Below are 20,078 nucleotides of genomic sequence, written 5' to 3'. Positions count from 1 at the left end.
CAAACCTCATATAGAACTGAATGATGGCGGGCGGTTGCCAAGCATGGAACGATGTTGTCTTTTTTTCTACAGTTTGAGTTTCTTCAAGCGCTTCTTCCAAAGCATGGCGTCTGGTTCGATTTTGGAAGGGGAGGGGGGTTTCTCTTGCCTGTCACATTGGGGACGGACAGGATACTTTTACTTGCTCTTTTTCGGGATGAGGTCATGACAAAACATTAGTTCTATTGGAATGAGAACCGCATATTTCAGGGGACTGCTCTAGGCTTGGTGAATGACTTGAGTGACATGTGTAGACGAGAACATGGGCGAATCTACAACTGCGGCATGATGTCCTTCTGATGCCCAGGCTAGCTACTGTCTTGCTGGAGAAGTGTTTCTTATTATCGAGCAAACCTCACGTTTTGTATGAGTGTTCTCTGAGCCAAGGAGCGAACATTCTTCAGCGTCCTGACGTAGAATAGCCATCGATGGAGGCCATCAAGCATCTTGAAGTGAAGAGCACGCTGTTTCTGCCGAGGAGTCGGCCAGAGATAGCGGAGTTTGTGAGATGGGATTTCTCAAGTCTATCTATTCAAAATCGAGCCCCCATGGTTGGACGGCACGCGATGCCGTTGTGAACCTGATGAAAGGAGATGCCATACCATCAATGTCTAAACTCTAGTATGATGTTTGGTTTGGCTGCTGGAAAGTTGCTGACGTCGGACCATGGCAGTTGTGGTAGAGGCCTTTGAGAATCTAGTGAGAAGGATGTAAGTCGGATATGCCCAAGTTCATCTTGGTGTCCCAGTCAACTTTCCTCAACATACCACCCATCTCCCGCCCACAAACCCTCACGACAAACCCATTCCAACACACCCACCTTCCTCCCCATCCAACCTCCTCATGCGCCCCCTCGCAAACCCCAAAGGCCACCCCAAATACCCCTTCAACTCCCCCGGCAGCCCCTCCTCGATCCCCTCCAGCCAAGCCAGCGTCACCCTCGCCCGGAACCGTCCCTCGCGGCTCCCCCCCCGGCGGTGGTTGATCATCTCGACCACCTGCGCAAGCAGGAAGAAGTGCCCCAGCAGGATCCGCGCGGCGTGGTTTCCGGGCGCGCTGAAGCGCACGAAGTCGTCGCTGCTCATCTCGCCGAGGCGGTTGTACATTGCCGCGAACTCGAGGTATGCTGCTCCCTGGTTAACGCCATCCTCATTTCCACCAGAAGACGGGCCAGAAACACTCACCATCCTCAGACCCAGCAATCGCAAGCCCGACAACCCTCTTCATCCCCGCCAGGTACTCGACCTCGCACACGCTCCCGCACAGCGCCCCGACGTCCCGCAGACTGCCCACGAACCCGTCCAAGACCTCCCGCCGCTCTGCCTCTCTGACGTCCTCCAGCCTGGGGGCTCTACTGGGGTGCTGGTCCGGCTGCAGCAGGGACCGGAAGCCCGAGACGTAGCCCGGGCCCGAGAACCCGCGGAACGCAGAGTCGGGGAACGAGGGCATCGCGTTATCGGCGACGACATGGCCTTTTGACTTTCATGTCAGTATCATGTATACACACACAGAGAAGGGCAGAGGGAGAGACTTACACCCCCGAACCATGGCCACGAAATCCCCCATCCCGTCAACCATGTACCCGGCCTGGAACGTCAACGCCATCATCGCCGCAAACGCCGCGTCCCCGTCGACCCTGCTCAGCCGCCCGGCAGACAGCTTGTCGTTGAGCGCGCGTATCGCTCGCACCCTGTGCCCCAACGCCTGCCGCTCCATCACGCCCGTCCCTGACGACAAGGAGACGGAGTCACTGCCGCTGCCGCCCGAAGTACTACACAGAGCAAGATGCGACGCGCCAAGGGCCAACACTGCGTGCATCAAAAAGTCGTACTTTCCCCCCATCCGTCAGTCCACCAGCAAGAAAAACGCATGATATCCTGTGTAGAAGCACATAAAAACTCACCTCATGCGCCATCCTCGCGACACCCCTCCACACCTCCCCTCCCCCGACAGGCAAAGGCGGGATGGCATCCAGCACAAAGTGCTGAAAGAACCTCAAATCCTCCATCCCAAACACAGGCGGCGGCGGACCCCCTATTCCCATCCCCACCACCGTCACCATCTCCCTCTCCTCATCCTCACCGTCGCCACTACTGCTATCCCCCACCCCCCTCGTCACCATCCGCCTCCTCCCGGAACCCGCCCCCAGGTGCCTCTTCGCAGGCCACGCCCACTCGCAAACAAGCCCCATCCTCAGACACCCCTCACACTCGGGCCGCCGCTCCGAGCACTTGACCCGTCGCCTCTTGCACCCGATACACCCGTTCCGCGACTTGGTGTGTCCCTTCCTCGGGCCGCCGCCGCCCCGGCGGTGCTTCACGGGATCGTCATTCTCACTCGCCGTGGTCGAGCGGTGACCTCGACGGCGGTGTGGTTCCTCAGCAAGCTCCTCGTCATTGTCCCTCCTCCGGCTCGAAACGTCACTCATTCTCTACCAGGGGGGCCAAAGGATCCTGAATGCCAAGACAAGGAAGTTGGAAGAATCAATAAACGGACGCCACACTCATGCACGGCAACGCCCAAAAGAAAGAAAATGTAATGTGAGAATGAATAGATTAGTACATGTAGCTGCTTCCAACCCCGTCCAACCAACTTGGACCAGAAAAAAAGCATGGAATCTGACTTATCAGACTGCGCCGCCTGACGAAAGTCCTACCTACTCAAGGCTACCAACAGCAGGTCTGCTTATGGACCGCGCCACGATTCCTTCGGCTTCCCTTCTTCGGGCCGCGTAACTCCCGGTGGCTTATTTCCATCTCCAGAAATGGAACTCGCAGCTTCAACATTCGTTAATAAGACGGGCGGGAAATAAGACCACATACGAGAACCACTCTCACAAATACATCAAAAAACGATGCATACTCACACCAATCGCCTTCCTTCACCCAAAACACGCCCAGCAATGAATATTTCATCCATCCATCCTCCCGCCCTCCCTCGCCTGTCAAACTTCCTTCCGCCCCCTATTTTCATCTTGTCAAAACTCACACGCCTCCCGCTCCAACGTTTTCCCGCCATCGCGCTCCACACCGGCCTTGCCTTGCCCGGACAACTAACTAGACACAAAAACGCCATAAATACACCCGCCATCGGGAAGAGAAAAGAAACGCCTCCGGACGCCCTTATCGATTCACACTAAAATACCACCGAGATTAGCGTCGCGGTTCGCCCCCAGCTTAGCGCCGCAAGTCACAATACGGGAATGGCTGGCTGGACAAGCCACGCCCCAACCACGATCTCCTCTCAACAGCAACTACCCGTTTTACTTGCTTTTCCCTGTCCTAATACGCCGTGAAATTCCAAGGTGACGCGCACGTATTGTTGCTTGTGTGGATCAGTTGTGGAAAAAAAGCAACCGTCTCGAAAGTTGGTGCCGTAAATTGTAGTGAGATGCTGGTTTTATACACTACCAAAAGAAGAGGCCCAGATGCAACGCCAGCAGTATCTCTAGGCACACTCTTCCTCACTTGCTCATTGCAAAACAACACGGCATTTGGGGAATCGTTTTGGAGGAGTTCGTCTTGATTATACACACTATTCCCACATCTCTCATAAGACCCTGCCCGTTCTAGATATGGCGCCTCGCCTGCTTGTTTTTGCAAGATTCAAAGAAAAATTACACATTCCCCTCCAAAAATGACAAGAGATATTAAGGAAAGTTATGTGTGTACCAGTTTGGTTGTTGGTATCGATGCCAAGTCCCCCTCATGGCGAGGGCGGTTGATGTTGCTGCAAATGCGTCTCCTCCGTCGGCGATCCCATAGACATATCCTCCCCGTCCACGAACGCGGCCGCCGTAGCCGCAGCCTCCCTCAGATCGTTGCGCGCAGAGAATCGCCGGATGGACCGTGACGAGCAGTCGGAATACCGCCTCATGGCGTTTCTCTCGCCCGAGCCGGAAGGTTTCCTCTCGGGTGTACTGGCGGAAGACATCATGGGCTGATGCTCCTCCCTGGTCGGCGGAACTGTGCCGTCATTCCTGAGCGTCATGGCAGACCACCGCTCTCCGTGCGGGTTGGGGTTGGCGGGCTTCAAGAGGAAGGATCGGTGTGCTTCGGAGGGGCTGCGAGGCGGCTGGCTGTCCCTATTGATCGAGAACGGGGCCTCGCTAAGGAGGGCCTTCTGGGCGGCTCTCTCTTCGGCGTAGCGGTGAATCGGCTCGACGCCCTCCAGGGCCTCCGTCTCTTGGATATTTTCAAACGTGGGCGAAGCCTTTGCGCCGCCAAATCCTGAGCCGCGCTTGTCGTTGGGGTCGCGGATGGGCGCCGGCTCCCTGAGAGTCATTGCCGACCATCTGGCGGTGTCGCGTTTCTTGCTGAGGCCGTTCTTCTCGTTGAGCTGGTCGTCACTTGCGGCAGCGTCCTTCAGGGTCATGGCAGACGACCACCGCTCGCTGTTTCGGAAGCTCGGTGGGATCATGGGGACAGGCTCGATCGGTTCGTCCATGGTGCGTTTGCCTTTCTCGCTGGCGCTGGAAGACGATCCCGCAATGGAAGCGTTGTGGCTGGCCGTCTTCTTAAGCTCGTCTTCCTTGCTCGGTACATCCTTGTCGCTTGCGGACTCGCCCTCCAGCCTGAGGGTGAGGTAGGTGACGCCGGACGGGTAGTAGCCCTCCTCGATGGCGCGGGTAAGATCGTAGCGGGCCTGGTCGCTGATGGAGCGCTCGAGGCGGAGCTTCTTCATGTTCTCGGCGTCGACAGTCTCCTCCCAGGTCTTCTGGAACATGAGGGCGATCTCGTTGACGAGCAGGAGAATGTAGCAGGCAATGAGAACGCCAAGGTCCTGAAGCTGGTGAGTAGTCGGGTAGTCGGAGCCGGCACGTCTGGCCTGCGGATTGGCCTGTCCCGCCTTTACGATGGTCACAAACTTAATGGAGGTGACGGCGATGCTCATGATCCAGAAGATGATGTTGGCTGGCTGCCAGTTGCGAATGCGGCGCTGGAAACCCCGCGTGGACTGCATGACGGCGCAGACACCACAGCCCGCAAAAACAAACGGGAGCAGGCCGACGCCAAAGGTGATGGATGCCAGCCTACCAATTTCCATGGCCTCCATCATGAAAACGACGAGGATGGTGAAGTAATAGAACGACAGTTGGGCGTGTCTCTGCCATTCGTGCTTCACTTCATACCGCTTGATCTTGTCCACGACGAGGACGGGAACGACAAAGTGAAAGAGTGCAAACGTGACAATGATACGGATCCATGCTGGCAAAGGCACAACAACACTGTCGAAAAAACACGATGATGGTAGAGGACCGAACTTTGAATGAGCCACCTGGGTGAAGCGTTAGCTGGAGCAGCCCTTGATTCTAGTCAAGCAAGGGAAGACGACTTACGATCCCTTCAGGGCGGATACCACACAACCCCGACATGATTGCTTCAAGTGAGAGGCAGCGTTTTGGTTGGGCGCCGGTCACCTCTCGAAATCAAACGGGAGAAAGGACAGGAGTTCATCTCGAAGAGGGCGGCTGCGACGTAACTCTATCTTAATACAATGAATAGCACGTCGGAGGTGCGCACGCTTGGCGTGTCTTTGGGCGTCTATGAGCGGTCCATGTGGTGCTGCCGGGCTGGGACTGTCCCTGGGACAATGAGAGACACGGCATGCGGTTCTTGCTGTGGCTCTGGGCTCCACGCTCGGGGCTTGCAGAAGGGGGCGTTTCATTGTTGTGACAGTGGTGACGACGAGTATATTTCGAGAGCTGTGCTCATGGTCGAGCGGCCCTGCAGGTCCTCGGTTGGTGATGGCTCATTGGCCGGTAGGGAGAGACACACGAGGCGGACTATAGGATGTGTCCGATGGGGGAAGTCCATTCTAGAATTGAGATGGCCGTTAGCTGCAGAGCTCGACATTTGGCTGGCGGGCGCCCGGCAGCGCCGCCGGAAGGGGTTCACAAGTCTGTGTCCGCAGAGTGCAGTCGTCTGCAAGACTGCCTTACTGTTCATTCGTACTCCGTGTAGTACAGTCCAGAGTAGGCCGAGAAAGGATGAGGCTAACACACGGCCCCTTGCCTTGGTCCAGGGGCGTGTGTGGACGAAGAGTGCCGAGCGGTGCTGTTTTAGGGCCAAAGTAAAAGCCGTTAGCCCAGCGTAGCTGCGTAGATCCCGCTTAGCCTCAATGACGGTGGCGGACGCTGGGGAGACGTGCCAGGCGTGTTTATCAAAGCTGGCGATCCGGGACACGTGCCAGTGCTGGCGTATTGAGCCCCAGCCTTGCCCATCCAAGGCTCATGATGCCGCATACACATACATGGCTCATACGCCTGCCCTTTCGGATTGGGGTTCCCGAGTGGATCTCCGGCTGCAAGACACAAGACAAAGGCAGAGACGGTTTCCTCATAGCCGGGTCGTCCGATCCGTCTAGTACGGTCGCTCGGCCGGTTAGGGTGTGAAGACCCAAGATTGCGATAGGCCGGATGATGCTATAAATTGCTTCTCGACCGGCTGCCACACGATGAACTCTCACCGCGCGGTCCCGAAGTCGACGCTGAGCCGCGTCGTGGGTGGTCAACCGCTTGGTTTCCACGGTTTCCGCTTGTTTCTTGCTATTTGGCGCTCGCACGGAATAGCATCGTCAGGTTTGTTATTTTCGCGACTGTCCTGAAGACGGAGTCGTAGCAGGAACCTGAGTCGTCGCGACACCGCGAGTCGGAGATTCGCTTGCCAGAGCTCCGAGCTGGGCGGTTCGCGGCTGTTGCTGCTGTGGTTACTGGCCATAGCTTCCCAGCCGCCACAGGGAAGATTGATGCAGTCCGAGGGCACGCATCAATCACATTGAAGAGCGAAGCTGACTCAGGCGCACGATTCGGCTCGGGAGGATTGAGGGGCGTCAGCATGACATATGTCGGCAGTGTCGGGAAGGTGGGAATAACCTCAGCAGCGCTGGCTGCGGTAGACGCAGGGCAAAAGAGAGAATTAAGGGTTGGGAAGGTGTTCGGGTGGTCCGCTGGAAATGTGCGATGAACCAAACTCTGATGGAATGGCATGGCATGGTGGGATGGATCCCGGAGAATAGCAGCGAAACGCCGTTTCCAACGGCGGCTCCGTACCCAGAAACAAAGCAGGGTTTCTGTAGCGGTGGACCGGTCAAATACGACGGGTTGCCCCGCGAGGAGCCTCTTTTCTGCGCACTCGCCTCGGTTGTCGGTGCTCGCGCGTTACATGTGTCAGCCACAGAGAACGATATTCGCACGTGAGTGTGGCAGCAAGCTCTGAAGGACCGCTATTGAGCGATACTGGAAAGTGGCGCCGAGCAAGCAGCGTGGGTAAAAGGACAGTTGAAGCCGTGTTTCCGTGGTCTCTGGGGGCGCTGGTGTTGCGATGCGAGTGGGATGCGGCGGTTCTGCTGCGAGGAAAGTCAAAAATCTGCAGGACACAATCAAACAATGCCCGTCTGGATATTGAACGTGTGGATCGGTCTTCTTCATCGGGGGGTTGAGCCGCTGATTGGAACCGAGTCCCCTGCTGCGATCCCTGGCTGCCGGGCATATCGAGTCGAGAACCCTTGCCGATCCTGATGACAGAAAGCCGGCGTCATTTTCATGTGCTTGCGGCGTCTCTGCCAGAAGTCTTTGGCTGCTATGCCTAGTTAATGTGCAATATGGAGTGTTGCATTGTTGAGTGTTGTTGGGGACAAGTTCTGGGAGGAAACAAGTCATTGGATGTCAAGGGACGGACTTGTTGAGACTTGAGAGCAGGTAGGTGCTTGGGGAGGGAAGAACGTTGTTGTTGCTGACTAGTTGGAGAGCGTATGGCATTTGTCGCAATTGTTTTCCGATCCCGCATCGCCTTGGCTCCCCTCCAAGAGCTGCCAAGTGCAGAGTCAGCCCCATGTTCCCCCCTCTTTTTATCCGCACACTAGCGTTGGCTTCGGGGATAGGCAGGAGGGACCTGGTGCTGACAAGATGCTGCTGCAGCTGGTCCAATCGAGAGGCCATCTCAGCATTGGAGCTTCCCTCCTTGCTGCTGCCACCATTCCGCCTCTTGCCTCTTACTTCGGAGGGCTGGCCGGCTGAGACGTGATCTCGTGCCGCCGAGGCATCGCCCGGAATCGGTAGGAGAGTCGTCCGAGACGGATAGGTTGCCTAGACTGGAAAACCCAGAGATGATGGATGGCGGCTGTGACGGCGACGGACTCTTGTCGTTGGGAGCTGTGCCGCGGTGTACGCGGCCACGAGTCTTGCTCAACCTGCCACCTGATGCCTTATGGCCATGGGTGTTCAACGCTGTGTCGTGTCCGCAGGTTCCGTGCATCTGTCAGCCCAGCAGAACAGAGAGCTTCCCCAACTTGCGGCTGGGTGTTGACGTGTTACGTCGTCAAGCGCCTCAGCATGCGGCTGCAGCCAAGGCATCGGCGGGTTTCTGAGTACTTGCAGGCCGTCATGTTTTCGCGGGCGCCCACAGCAGGAGGGCATGTATTCTCGCCGACGACGTCCTGCATGGAGCTCCCTCTAGCGGCGCAGCATTCCCTGTCCGCAGGCATGGATGGTTGGTTCATCGGGCCCTGGGAGCTGTGAGGGGAGCATGAAAGATACTCAGATAGCTGTAGGTACCTTAGCTAGTTAGGGGGGCCCACGTACCCGTACCAGCCAGTGGCGGATCTCCCTTCCCTGAGGCACCCACCCACCCATCACCACCTTCCACAGCAGCGCGCAGCATTACGGATACAGCTCAACTGCTGCAAGGTAGCCGGCCCAGCCATAGTACCCTGTGACGCAATTAAAGGCCCGTCGCCATTTTTTCCCCTTCTCTTTCGCAACAGCTTAACTTTGCGCTTCTGCCCTGCCCGCACCAAAAGGCCGCACCGCAACGTCTCCGACAGCTCAGGTTCGGCGTGCACCTTGAGCAACACCACTCGCGACGATAAGAGAAGAGAAACCGAGTATCCGAAACAGCCACAACCTACAAAGGTTCAACCCCAACCTTGACACTCGTGCTACATACATTTCTACGAATACTCCTAGCTCCAGCTTCTGCCTCCCTCCCTCCAGCCTTGCAAGCCTCAACCACTCGGAAACCTGCGTCTTACCCCAGATTTCCTCCCCCAATCCCTCCGACCATCTACTTAGTAACTCTTCGACTCCCTTCGGTCTGACCGTCATCCCGCCCTCCGATCCCTCATCCTCGCCCTCTTCCGCCGTCGCCGCTATCCCGCACGCTCGCCAGCAGCTCTTAATCAGTCCTAAGTTCTCCCACCATTCCGTCCATCACCACTGCCGTCGTCGTCGTCGTCGCCGCCGTCTTCGCCGGCTTCTTCCTCGTCAAATCCCCTCCCCCGCTCTCCGATTTAGCAGAAGTAACACCCACCGCCAACATGTCGTGGACCACGCGTATCGCGCCTCTGTACCCGGTGCACAAACCTCCCTACACAGTCGAGGCGCCCGGTTACGAGCGCGTCGAGGGCGAGACCCTCCCCCGCCGTCACTGGAAGGCCAAAGATGCTCTCCGTACTCAGCCCCATCCCGAGATCCACACAATGTACGATATCGTGAAGCGAAGCGCCCGCGTCTACCCTAACGAGCCCGCCGTCGGCACCCGGAAGCTCGTGCACTTGCACAGGGAGAAGAAGATGGTCCCCAAGAACGTCGACGGTGAGGTCAGGCAGGTCGAGAAGGAGTGGCAGTTCTTCGAGCTGTCTAAATTCTCCTACCTGACCTATACTGAATTCCAGACCTACATCCTGCAGCTTGGTTCAGGTCTGCGCAAGTTGGGTCTGGGCAAAGAGAGCAGACTTCATCTCTTTGCTACTACTTCGTACGTCCGAGAGCCCCCCGTTCCCCTCCCGTCCGGCCTTTTTCACGGCCCCGAGCACCATCGCAGTAACCGTCCCTAAGAGAAGAGGCTAACTTGAATCTCCGGGAACCTAGCGCCAACTGGATGGCCCTGTCCCACGCCTGCGGTTCGCAGTCCATGTCCATCGTTACCGCATACGACACCCTCGGTGCTAGTGGTGTCGAGCACTCCCTCCTCGAGTCCAGTGCAGATGCCATGTACCTGGACCCTCACCTGCTCAAGACGGCAAGTGGAGGCATCAAGAAGGCCGAAAACCTCAAGTTTGTTATCTACAATGATAACTGCATCTTCACCCAAGGTGGCGAGGTCGAGGCTTTCCAGAAGGCCAACCCAGATGTGAAGCTTCTTAGCATTGAGGAGGTGCGCCAGCTGGGCGAGGATAACCCTGTTGATCCTGTAGAGGCCAAGCCCGAAGACCTCTTCTGCATCATGTACACTTCCGGCTCAACTGGAACGCCAAAGGGTGTCCCAATGACCCACGAGGGCATGGTCGCAGCGAGTAAGTTGAGCTTCTTTACACGTTGGACGAGGAAGTTAACTAACTGTGTTCCCAGTTACTGGTCTCTACACCTGCGTCGAGGAATGCGTTAGCAGCGCCGAGTACGTCCTAGCATACTTGCCCCTGGCTCACATCTTTGAGCTCGTCCTCGAGAACCTCGTGCTGTTCATTGGCGGTACCCTTGGCTATGGCAACCCTCGAACCCTGTCAGACACGTCCATGAAGAACTCTCCTGGTGACATGCGCGAGTTCCGTCCTACCGCACTCGTCGGCGTGCCCCAGGTCTGGGAGACGGTCAAGAAGGGCGTTGCTGCAAAGGTTAACAGCTCAAGCATCTTCGTCAAGGCCCTCTTCTGGGGTGCCTTCAACTACAAAAGCTTTATGGTCAAGTACGGCCTGCCCTTTGCTACCATCTTCGACAACATCGTCTTTAAGAAAGTTCGCGAACTCACGGGTGGGCGTCTCCGGCTTATTATGAATGGCGCGAGTGGCATCTCGGACGGGACCAAGCACTTCCTGTCCATGACCGTCGCGCCCATGCTCACTGGTTACGGTCTGACCGAGACGGCCGCCAACGGCGCTCTCGGCGACCCACTCGAATACACCTCCACCGCCATCGGCCCCATTCCTGCCGCCGTCGATGTGAAGCTCGTCTCTATCCCGGATCTCAACTACTCCACCGACTCGACCCCGCCCCAGGGTGAAATCTGGATCAAGGGTCCCGCCGTGCTTAAGGAGTACTACAAGAACCCGGAGGAGACGGCCAAGGCCATTACCAAGGATGGCTGGTTCAAGACTGGCGACATTGGCGAGTTCGACTCTGTCGGCCACCTGAAGGTCATCGACCGTGTCAAGAACCTTGTCAAGATGCAGGGTGGTGAGTACATTGCTCTCGAGAAGCTCGAGTCCGTCTACCGCGGCAGCCACTTTGTCCAGAACATCATGGTCTACGGTGATGGCGAGCACTCCCGCGCCATCGCCGTCATCGCCCCCAACGAGAAGGTCCTCGCCGAGGAGGCCCAGAAGCTGGGCGTTGACGAGCACGACATGCACACGAACTCTAAGGTCGTCGACACCGTTCTTAAGGACCTCGTTGGCGCCGGCCGCAAAGCCGGTCTGACTGGCCTCGAGATCGTCGGTGGTGTCGTCCTCGTCGAGGAGGAGTGGACCCCGGACAGCGTAAGTCTCAGTCTGATAGCTGTTTGCCACGCTCATATTTCAGCTGACATTCATCGCAGGGCCTTGTCACCGCCACACAAAAGCTCAACAGGAGAGTCATTAAGGATAAGTACAAGCAGCGTATGGAGGCGGCCTTCCCCAAGAACTAAACTTCTCCGGAGGCAGTCCAATCGTTGTATTTGCGCTTTTTTTGGTGTCTATGGACGGAGTAATAGCAAACGGAAGGGAATGTCCGGGTTGGGAAGCGGGGATGAGGAGACCAGGATCCATTCAAAGCCTGTGTTGGTATCGCGACATGTACTATTACCCATCTTTTTTTCTGCTTATGAATGGAAAACATGTAAGCAACTCAGTGCGCTTGAACCAGCAGGTTATTAAGACGTCCGTTCTGATTGTTAGCCCACTTTCTCCTAGAACCTTTACGATGCGAGATTGCATTGGCCTGCCGATCTGATCGTTCCCTCAATAAGGCTGAGAAGCTCACGAAGAAGCAGGTAGTTTTCTAGCTGTTCGTCGTCAATGATGTCCTGTACAGAAACTTGTCTTATCACCTCGTGGCCCAACATACTACTCACCAGCACACAGCTCAAACACGGGATCGAGGCACCCTCTATACCACGATCCTGATGCGGTTTTCGGGCTGAATCCTCGGTCACGAGGAAACAACCACGACTTGCGTTTCGAAAAGACTTAACTCGATGGGTTGTTATGGCTGCCCAATCCGTGCCGTATCACTTGTTTCGTCGACAGATAATGTCCCTGGGGGCCAGCCAGTCACGACACTCGTCGCGACTGGGTTTTTGACGGAGCGCTGAGGGTTTAAACATAAATACGTTTTGATCACATCATTATATAAACTGGGTCCTCTCGGTGGCATGAGAACACGGCGCCGATGCCCTCCCCTCGCTCGACGGACGTACGCCCAGGACCTCGACGATTCGAGTTGAGTTGGTGATGGACTTGATCTGGATACCTTCCTTCTTTGTGTATGTAAAGGTTCGCAGCCGAGGTTCTCGATATCATGATCCCTGAGGCAGTTAGTTATACATACAGCCTCTTACATATAGTCAACTATTCTGTCGTCCACAAGGGAGCTGCATGTTTCCCCTCGGTTCCCACATTCAGTACGATACTTACCTAGCAGTGCTGATACACCAAGTGGGATGTTTGAGGGCTCACCCATCAAGGTAACAGCTCCCACTACCGTGGTAGCGATCTGGGAAACATCCAGGATTATCCGGAGAGGTTTATAGCCGGCACCTTTCGTCTCGTCTGCTCACGCCAAACTCCTCGCTGCAGAAGCAGTTGCAATATGGCGGCCTTCAATACGAGATAATTCTCGTACGGCATTACTTATCACAGGTGCTGAGACCTGCGCAAGTGCTCGGTGGAAAGGATAAGTAGCGCGGGGCGACGATTGCCAAGTCGACAGACGCAACCACAACACGGCGCAATTGAAGGAGCGTGTAGGGAGAGACGAATGGACGCTGTCGAAGACGAGTTGCCCATGGCAAATGAAAACAAGACAAGGACAGTTCACGGGCGTATGCTCCCACAGCTGCCGAAACATAAAAGGCGTCGTGACGAGAACACGCGTGGAGATCTTGACAAGCAAGGAGGCAGGCATCCGAAATCTCCCAACATTGGAACTGCCCCGATTGCGACGGAAACGATAAGTAAACAAACCCTTGGCCACCGTTTCAAGCTATCTCTTGAGAGAAAAGCATGCCCTGGCCATATGTTCAGCACCCCCATGATAACGATGGGGAACAACATGTGCTTTGAAAAGGCCATTTCTTCAACTTCACCGAGCTCTGCGAAAGCCCCCGGGTGCCAGGAAAAGATGGCCTAAGAAAGGTTGACAAAAGACCATGTGCAGAAACCAAAAACGCCTGGTGATCTTTGGTCGATCTTGTTGACACAGCCAGATGTAGATGTAGAATCTAATGGCAAGGTAGAGAGCAGCTTGGCCCAAGTTGAAAGCTCAAGGTGTTCGTGAGAATCGAACCAAGACAACGACTTCTCCGAAATCAGAAATGAAGAAGTTACCTACTCGCCCTCAAATTACGTGAGCACAATAGGTCTCGAGAGTCTTCAATCCAATTCTGTCGTTGACGACAATGACGATCACCACCAACCACACACCATCACTCTTCATCACCATCCTTACGATCTCCGTGGGAATCCACCCCGGCCATCCTGCCATCCTAATTTTCATCAAGCCCCTCATCCATACCCCAAGTCCAAGCCGCAAGTACCTGTAACAGTGCCACCTCCCTTCCTTGGTCTACCACCACCAACCCTCTCAAACAAACAAGCTCCTTTGTCCCGTCCTTGCCCTCCCGACTTACTGACAAAAACCACAGAACAATGCCAAGCAGGAGAAACCCTTTGAGCCACGAGGAAACAATAAGACCCTGAAAAGAAAACCCCCAGAAAAATTCAGCAAGCCACTAGAAACCAAAAAAAAAAAAAAAAAAAAAAGCCACGAGCCCCCACTCGATGCACATTACTGACGCAAATGAGACCAAGACAAGCCGTTAGTGGCAATAGGGGTCCCATCCATTGAAGTCTTTTTTCCCCAAGGGTCGTATGATGCTTCGGCAGGCTGAGGTCTAGAATCGCATATTAAGACGCAGCCAGGAGCCCAGTCGCGCAAGGCACAGAGGGTACGACGATGGAAATAAGCAAGATCGCGGGTCCGACATCACATATCACGCAGGGGACGAAAACTTCCTGTTTTTAACTTTCCTCGGCCTGCTCGGCCTGAATGGGGTCATTCCTGTACCTAGTCGAGTCTAGACTAAACCACCTCCTCGGTGATTGTTCCTCTTGTGTGCACGACCTGTAGAGAGTTCCCCCTGTGTGGGAAAAGAGACACATGGGACCAGGAGAAATGAAAGCCTAAGAACCTGGCCTCTCGTATCTGTCCGTCGACGTCTCGTCTGAAAAATCGATCCTTTTTTCTTTTCGGATGTTCCGTAAAAACAGAAAAAAAATCCCACACGACAGGTTTGAAAGGGGGTTTGCCTGCCTGCCCCGAGAAATTTGAGTTGGCCGCCCATTCCCGCTGGCCAAATCAGATCATGCGATTCATCGTCTCATCTCCTCTCTCAGCGACCGACTTTCCTAGGTGACATTTGTCACCACCCCCACGGAAACATGATTGGTCCAAAGTGGATGTCTCAATCCAATGAGATGAGAGGGTTGTCCGTATACAACCAAAGGCCTGGCATTGAGGCAAGCTGGCGAGTCCATGATCTTGGCCGCCTCTATGTAATGCGTAACAGAAAGAACCATGAGTAAAGAGACTTTGCTTGGTCGCCAACAAGTGCTGATGCTGGATGGGTGCGCGCATAAGTCGTCGGAAAAAGAAGAAAAAAGAAAGGCCAGAAAGTCCATGCCGAATTGGGCTGGTCTCCTCTGACGTGGTATCTTGAAAGCAAGTAGAGTTATGATCGGGTTCGAAAGTCTGCCAACCATGGCGCGCACTCAATGCACTAGTCTTTCTAGCAAATCCGAAAGAGACCCAGGTGGGGTCAGTTCCAGATTGAACGAAAGCGTGCTGTGAGTAGATGCAAGGCATCGAGTTGTTTGTGCCAAGGCAAACAAAAAAAACTTCCTGGGGTATCTCAGTGCACAGGTAAGGACAGCCCAATTGTGGAGGCTTGTGGTTGTCGTCAAGGTCGTGATTAATGTCGATGAGCCAACCGCCGAAAGATGCTTCTGGACGCATGGCCGAAGGTGCCCTACTGTCCCTTCCTAGCCTTTTCTGCGAGACGTGCTTCCCTAGCAGCGCGGACCAACGGTGAAAGTTGAGCGAGATCAACACATCCCTTCATGAACTCATGCTGCAAGGAAATCAGTACACTGTGTTTTGAACTTGTGAGGGAAGAACCTACTCTAAGGAGGTCATGCGCGCTGGCTCTCTTCTCCGGGTCGACCTTGAGTGCAAAGTAGAGGAAGTCGCGGAAAACTGGCGACAGCTGGGCCTCCTCCTTGATCTGAGGGGTACCGTTGGTGGCGATCAACCACAAGGCTCTCAGAGGAGACTCGGTCAGGTATGGCGGCTCGCCCTCGATCATCTCAATGGCCATGATACCCAGAGACCAGATGTCGACCTTGCGTCCGTACTCCTTACGCGTGACGACCTCGGGGGCCATCCAATACGGCGTACCGACCATCGTGGTGCGCTTGTTCTGGGCCTCGTTGATTGTCGCGCAGAATCCGAAATCAGCTGTTCGACGTCAGTATTTCCACGCACCGTAATGGAACGAGGAGGTTCGCACTCAGCTTGATGTTGCCCTCCATCGACAGGAGAATGTTGTCGGACTTGATGTCGCGGTGGATGACTCCCTTAGAGTGCAGGTGCTGCAGACCCTTCAGCGTCTCTCGGCAGACGGAAGCGATTTGTCCCTCAGTCATGATGTTGAAGGTAACAACATCCGTGAGACTACCGCCCTCCATGAACTCCATGACAACCCAGAGCTCGCCTCCGCAAAGGTAGCTGTCGATGAAGTTGACAATGTTGGGGTGCGAGCTGTCCTTCATGACCAAGATCTCGTTAATAATCAGGTCCTTCTTCGGTTGCTGCTCCAGGTTCATCTGCTTAATAGCCACCAATCGGTTGGAGCCTCGCTCGTATCCCGTGTACACGCCACCGGAAGCACCCTGGCCAATCTTGTTGAAGTTCTTGTAAACCTCACGGGGATCGCCATCGGAACAAATGCGCTTGAGGGCGGCGACGACGTCGATACCGGTGCTCTGTCTCTGGCGACGGGGTCTGGAGCCAGGAGCGCCAGCAACGCCAACTTGCTGTCGCTGGCCGGGACCTCCGTTTGTGGGGCCTTGAGGATACTGCGATTGGGGAGGGGTCGGCTGCTGGGCGGGCTGTCTCTTGCTGGGAGCGCGACCAATCTGGCCCTGGCCAGTCATGGCGGCCTGAGCCTGCGCGAGGGCCTGCTCCTGCTGCTGCTGCATGAGTTGCTGCTGGTAAACGTTCGCCTGGGCATTTTGAGGGTTAGGTGTGGGGGGGACGTAGCCAGGCGAGGCGCCAACACGCGAGTTGGATCGGGATCGGGATCGGTGCTCTCCACGATGCTCTTCGGGAAGCATGGGGACGTTCTCCTTGGGCGGTTGGTATGCGACCGGGGGCAGGTCTTCGCCGGGCTGAGACATTCCAATGCCGGAGTCCTTGGCGGGGTAGGGCGACGGAGCAGACCTCATCGGGAGGCTGACGGGGGGCTTCGGGGCCGGGCGACTGGGCATGAGATTCACATCTTTACCGGGGCCTTTGGAGCCTCCGACTCCTGGTACGGGGGGCGGTTGGCGGGGGTTCTCAAAAGATCCTTCATGATTGACAGTTGGAAACCTAGGGCTCGCAGGTGGACTGATCATCGGAGACATACCCATATAAGTTGTTGGCGGATACATGCCCGGCGACATGGCACCCGACGGTGAGTTGCTTGCATTTGCAAATTGGCGGTAATCAGGCGCTCTTGCATCGTGGAACTTCTCCAAAACCTGATCCTCGGCTGGCTTTTCGGTCGTTTCCTTGTAGAATGTGATGATGTCAACCATGGTCTGGGGGTTCTCCCTGCGTTCCTTCTCGGGAATTCCACTTTCGTTGATCAATCTCTGCCATTCTTTCGGAAGACCCTGAACAATCACACGTCAGCCACACGAGACTCGGGACAAAGGAGAGGGGCGGGGACGAAAAGAGTAAGGCGAGAGGGGAAGAAAAAAAAAAGAGGCAAAAAATAAGGCGATTCAAGAATTGAGGAGCGATTGCCAAAAAAGAGGCAGGAGCAGGAAGGGGAGAGGGGGGGCGACTGACGGTAAACTGGCCGGTAGAGCTGTCGTAGCCGACGTGGGTGACATGGACGGGATTCTCTGGTGCCGAGATGACAGGCTTCTTTGGGGTGCCGACCAGACTGTTCATGAAGCCAGAGAAGCCCGACTTCTTGCGCAGGACGCCCATACGGGGCTCCTTTGCCTCGTCCGAGTATCTCTTGGGGCTGATCATTGAGTTCTCCGTCACCCGACCGCCTTGTGATTTTTCGTTCATCATTGAGGAGGAGAAATCGTTCGTGAAGCTCTGGGACTGTCGCAGTCGGGGGCTCTTTGTGATGCGCGTGTCGGTGACAGACTTGAGCAGCGGCGTGGGGGCGTTCTGGCGCTGGTAGGCGGCGGGTGCCTGATGCTGGTGAGGGTGCGGGTGCTGGAGAGGCAGCGGGTGAGACTGGGCGACGGGGGACTTTGTCTGCTCGATGCGGCTCAGGACGGCAGCGCCGTCGAAGGGAGCGCCGATGAATTCGTCGTGGGGTTGCGACGAGAGAGGCGCGCTGGGGTCAGCTACGGAGGAATCACTGGAGTGTGCGATGCCGATGCCAACACCGACACCGATGCCGACGGGACTACTATTGGAGTTGGAGGAGGAGCTGCTGTTGTTGTTGGTCGAGAAGTTGTTGTGCAGCAGGTTGTGGTGATGGAGGAGGTGGTTGTTGTTGTTTTGGTGGCTAAAGTTCTGCTGGTGGTGAGGGTGAACAGCGTAGGAAGCGGAAGCAGCGTTGTGAAAGGTGGAGGAGGAGGAGGAGGTCTGAGGCTGCGCCTGGGCCTGGGCCTGCACCTGAGCTGTCGTCGGGTGGGACGCGGACTGGGGGTTCGGGTTCTGGTTCTGGTTCAGGTTCACGGCGGGCTGGTGGTGGTTGTGAAGGTGGTTAATGCTGGTGTTATGAAAGGACGCAGCACTGGGGGAAGGAGCGACGGAGTGTGAGTGCGAGTTGTTTGAGAGTGAGAGCGAGAGGGAGTTGGCGTTGGCGTTGTTGGCGGCGGCGAACTGACCCTGAGGCAGGATGGGGGAGGGATTGGGAAGGTGCGTCTGACTTGAGGGGAGGTGACGGGGAGAACTATGAGCTGAAGCAGCGTTTGAGGGGGTCGTCCGCACAGGTGGAGCGGAAGGAGCGCGCTTCAAGCTGGTCGAGCTGCGTTTGCTCTGGAGAGACCTGGTGTCGATGCCACCATCGAGGCCACTCGACGAGCGGGTGTGGGTATGGTACGAAGGGGGAGGTTTCTTGGTGAGCCTGCGACGTTGCGACGAGCCGTTGGACGTGGATGTGCTCTGGCTGCCGTCCATGATACGCCCCTACAAAGTCTAAAAGTAAAACCAAACCCGGCGGTGCTGGTTGTCGTCGAAAGAAAGAAAGAAGGGGACCCGGCCTGGGACTTGGGAAGCGAAGGTAGGAGGAAAAGGGAAAGGTACGGACGGCTGGCGCTGCGGTGCGGAGCGGTGCGGTACAGCAGCAGCAGAAGCAGGTCGGGCGGGCAGCAAAAGTGTCGGTACGGTACCTTGCGATAGATACGGCGAGGATAAGGTAAGGTACGGGAGGTGACAGACAGACAGACGCAGTAATGAAAGGTACGCAGTCGCCAGTAGTAAGGTAGCTTGCTTGCTTGCTTGCTTTGCTTAGCTGTGTCGGGTCGGGCTGTCTGTGTGTGTATATTTTACGCAGGAGCAGCAGCAGCGGCAGCAGTCGGCGGCAATGGTAATAGTGCAAGAGGTGTAAAGAGGGTATGAATTGTAGTAGGGTGCGTGAGGAGGAAAAAATAATAATAATATGCGGTACGGGCACAATGCGATGCTGTTCGCGTCTTCCCCCCTTGTGCCTCGTGTGCCTTATGCCTGTTGGCCTTGTCCAGTGGCCTTCCCTGCCGTCCAGTATGTGCGTGTGCTCAGGATGTAAGGTAGAGAGAGGTTAGGTGGTGGTAGATGGTGGACTCATTCAGTCAGGGCCGTTGGTCACTGGCTGGTCAGGTATCCGTAATGTAGACGTAGCTTTTTTTTTTCTCTCTCTTCTTTTTTTTTCTGTTTCTTCCTTCGACAGAACGGGACTGGGATTGGGAAACCTGGAACCAGGATTTGGGACTGGGACGCTGGACCGGGAAAGGGTGTCTAATGTTTGGGCGTCTGAAGTATGGCGGCTGGTATGTACGGCGCACCTTGCGTGGTATTGATTGGGAAGTAGCATAGTAGTAGCAATGTCATCACAAGGAACTGAGGGAACTGGATTTCTCAGGACCAGTTGTCTGCGCCGGCGGTACGGATACCAGCCAGCACACACACACACACACACACGCACTGGACACGCACACCCACACGCCACAGAAGAGGAAACAGGACCACACCGGCAGCAGTGGAAGAGGCAGCGGCGAAAAAACCCATATCCAGGGTAAGGTACAGCGGTATCTGTTCCGTGCTGGTTGGGCGGTACGGTATCCGTAGACAGTGAGGTGGGCAGTGGCACTGATTGACGGACCGGGTTCGCTGTGACGCTAGTGTGGCTGTCACTGGCTGCTGGCTGTGCTTGGATGGAGTCAGGGTGGATTCCGGACTGTGTGGGTTCTGCTTCGTTGTTGACTTGTTATTGTGTTGTTGTTTTCTGGTGGATGAGGACGGGGATGACCTCTCTAAGCCAAGCTGTCTGGCAGTTCACTGTTCGGGGTCACTGTTCTTGCTATCTGGACTGCAGGATTGGGTCTTGGGGAAGCCTGCGGGACGAAGATACGCA

At 55.8% G+C, this 20,078-nt stretch overlaps 4 protein-coding genes across 4 annotated transcripts; 2 read left to right on the top strand and 2 right to left on the bottom strand.

Moving 5' to 3' along the window:
- Positions 1-882: 882 nt before the first annotated feature.
- COL26b_000867 (uncharacterized protein) lies at positions 883-1,441 on the top strand (the record flags this gene model as incomplete). The annotated part of the gene is made up of 2 exons (XM_053173831.1): positions 883-1,160; positions 1,324-1,441. The coding sequence occupies 2 exons, from the start codon at positions 883-885 to the stop codon at positions 1,439-1,441; spliced, it is 396 nt and encodes a 131-aa protein (XP_053042388.1).
- A 2,303-nt stretch (positions 1,442-3,744) lies between these two features.
- On the bottom strand, positions 3,745-5,413 carry COL26b_000866 (uncharacterized protein; the record flags this gene model as incomplete). The annotated part of the gene is made up of 2 exons (XM_053173830.1): positions 3,745-5,316; positions 5,378-5,413. The coding sequence occupies 2 exons, from the start codon at positions 5,411-5,413 to the stop codon at positions 3,745-3,747; spliced, it is 1,608 nt and encodes a 535-aa protein (XP_053042387.1).
- A 3,941-nt stretch (positions 5,414-9,354) lies between these two features.
- On the top strand, positions 9,355-11,660 carry COL26b_000865 (uncharacterized protein; the record flags this gene model as incomplete). The annotated part of the gene is made up of 4 exons (XM_053173829.1): positions 9,355-9,794; positions 9,908-10,332; positions 10,388-11,511; positions 11,571-11,660. The coding sequence occupies 4 exons, from the start codon at positions 9,355-9,357 to the stop codon at positions 11,658-11,660; spliced, it is 2,079 nt and encodes a 692-aa protein (XP_053042386.1).
- Positions 11,661-15,260: 3,600 nt separating this feature from the next.
- On the bottom strand, positions 15,261-18,646 carry MST20 (Serine/threonine-protein kinase mst20; the record flags this gene model as incomplete). The annotated part of the gene is made up of 5 exons (XM_053173828.1): positions 15,261-15,362; positions 15,414-15,748; positions 15,801-16,820; positions 16,920-17,148; positions 17,348-18,646. 5 exons carry the CDS (start codon positions 18,644-18,646, stop codon positions 15,261-15,263), a joined length of 2,985 nt encoding a protein of 994 aa, XP_053042385.1.
- Between the last annotated feature and the right edge of the window lie 1,432 nt (positions 18,647-20,078).

The sequence above is a fragment of the Colletotrichum chrysophilum genome (assembly GCF_026319265.1).
Source record: "Colletotrichum chrysophilum strain AFK26 chromosome Unknown scaffold_3, whole genome shotgun sequence".
Lineage (NCBI taxonomy): Eukaryota > Fungi > Ascomycota > Sordariomycetes > Glomerellales > Glomerellaceae > Colletotrichum > Colletotrichum chrysophilum.
The sequence above is the reverse complement of the archived record's forward strand: the minus strand, read 5'-3'. Positions and strand labels throughout refer to the sequence as shown.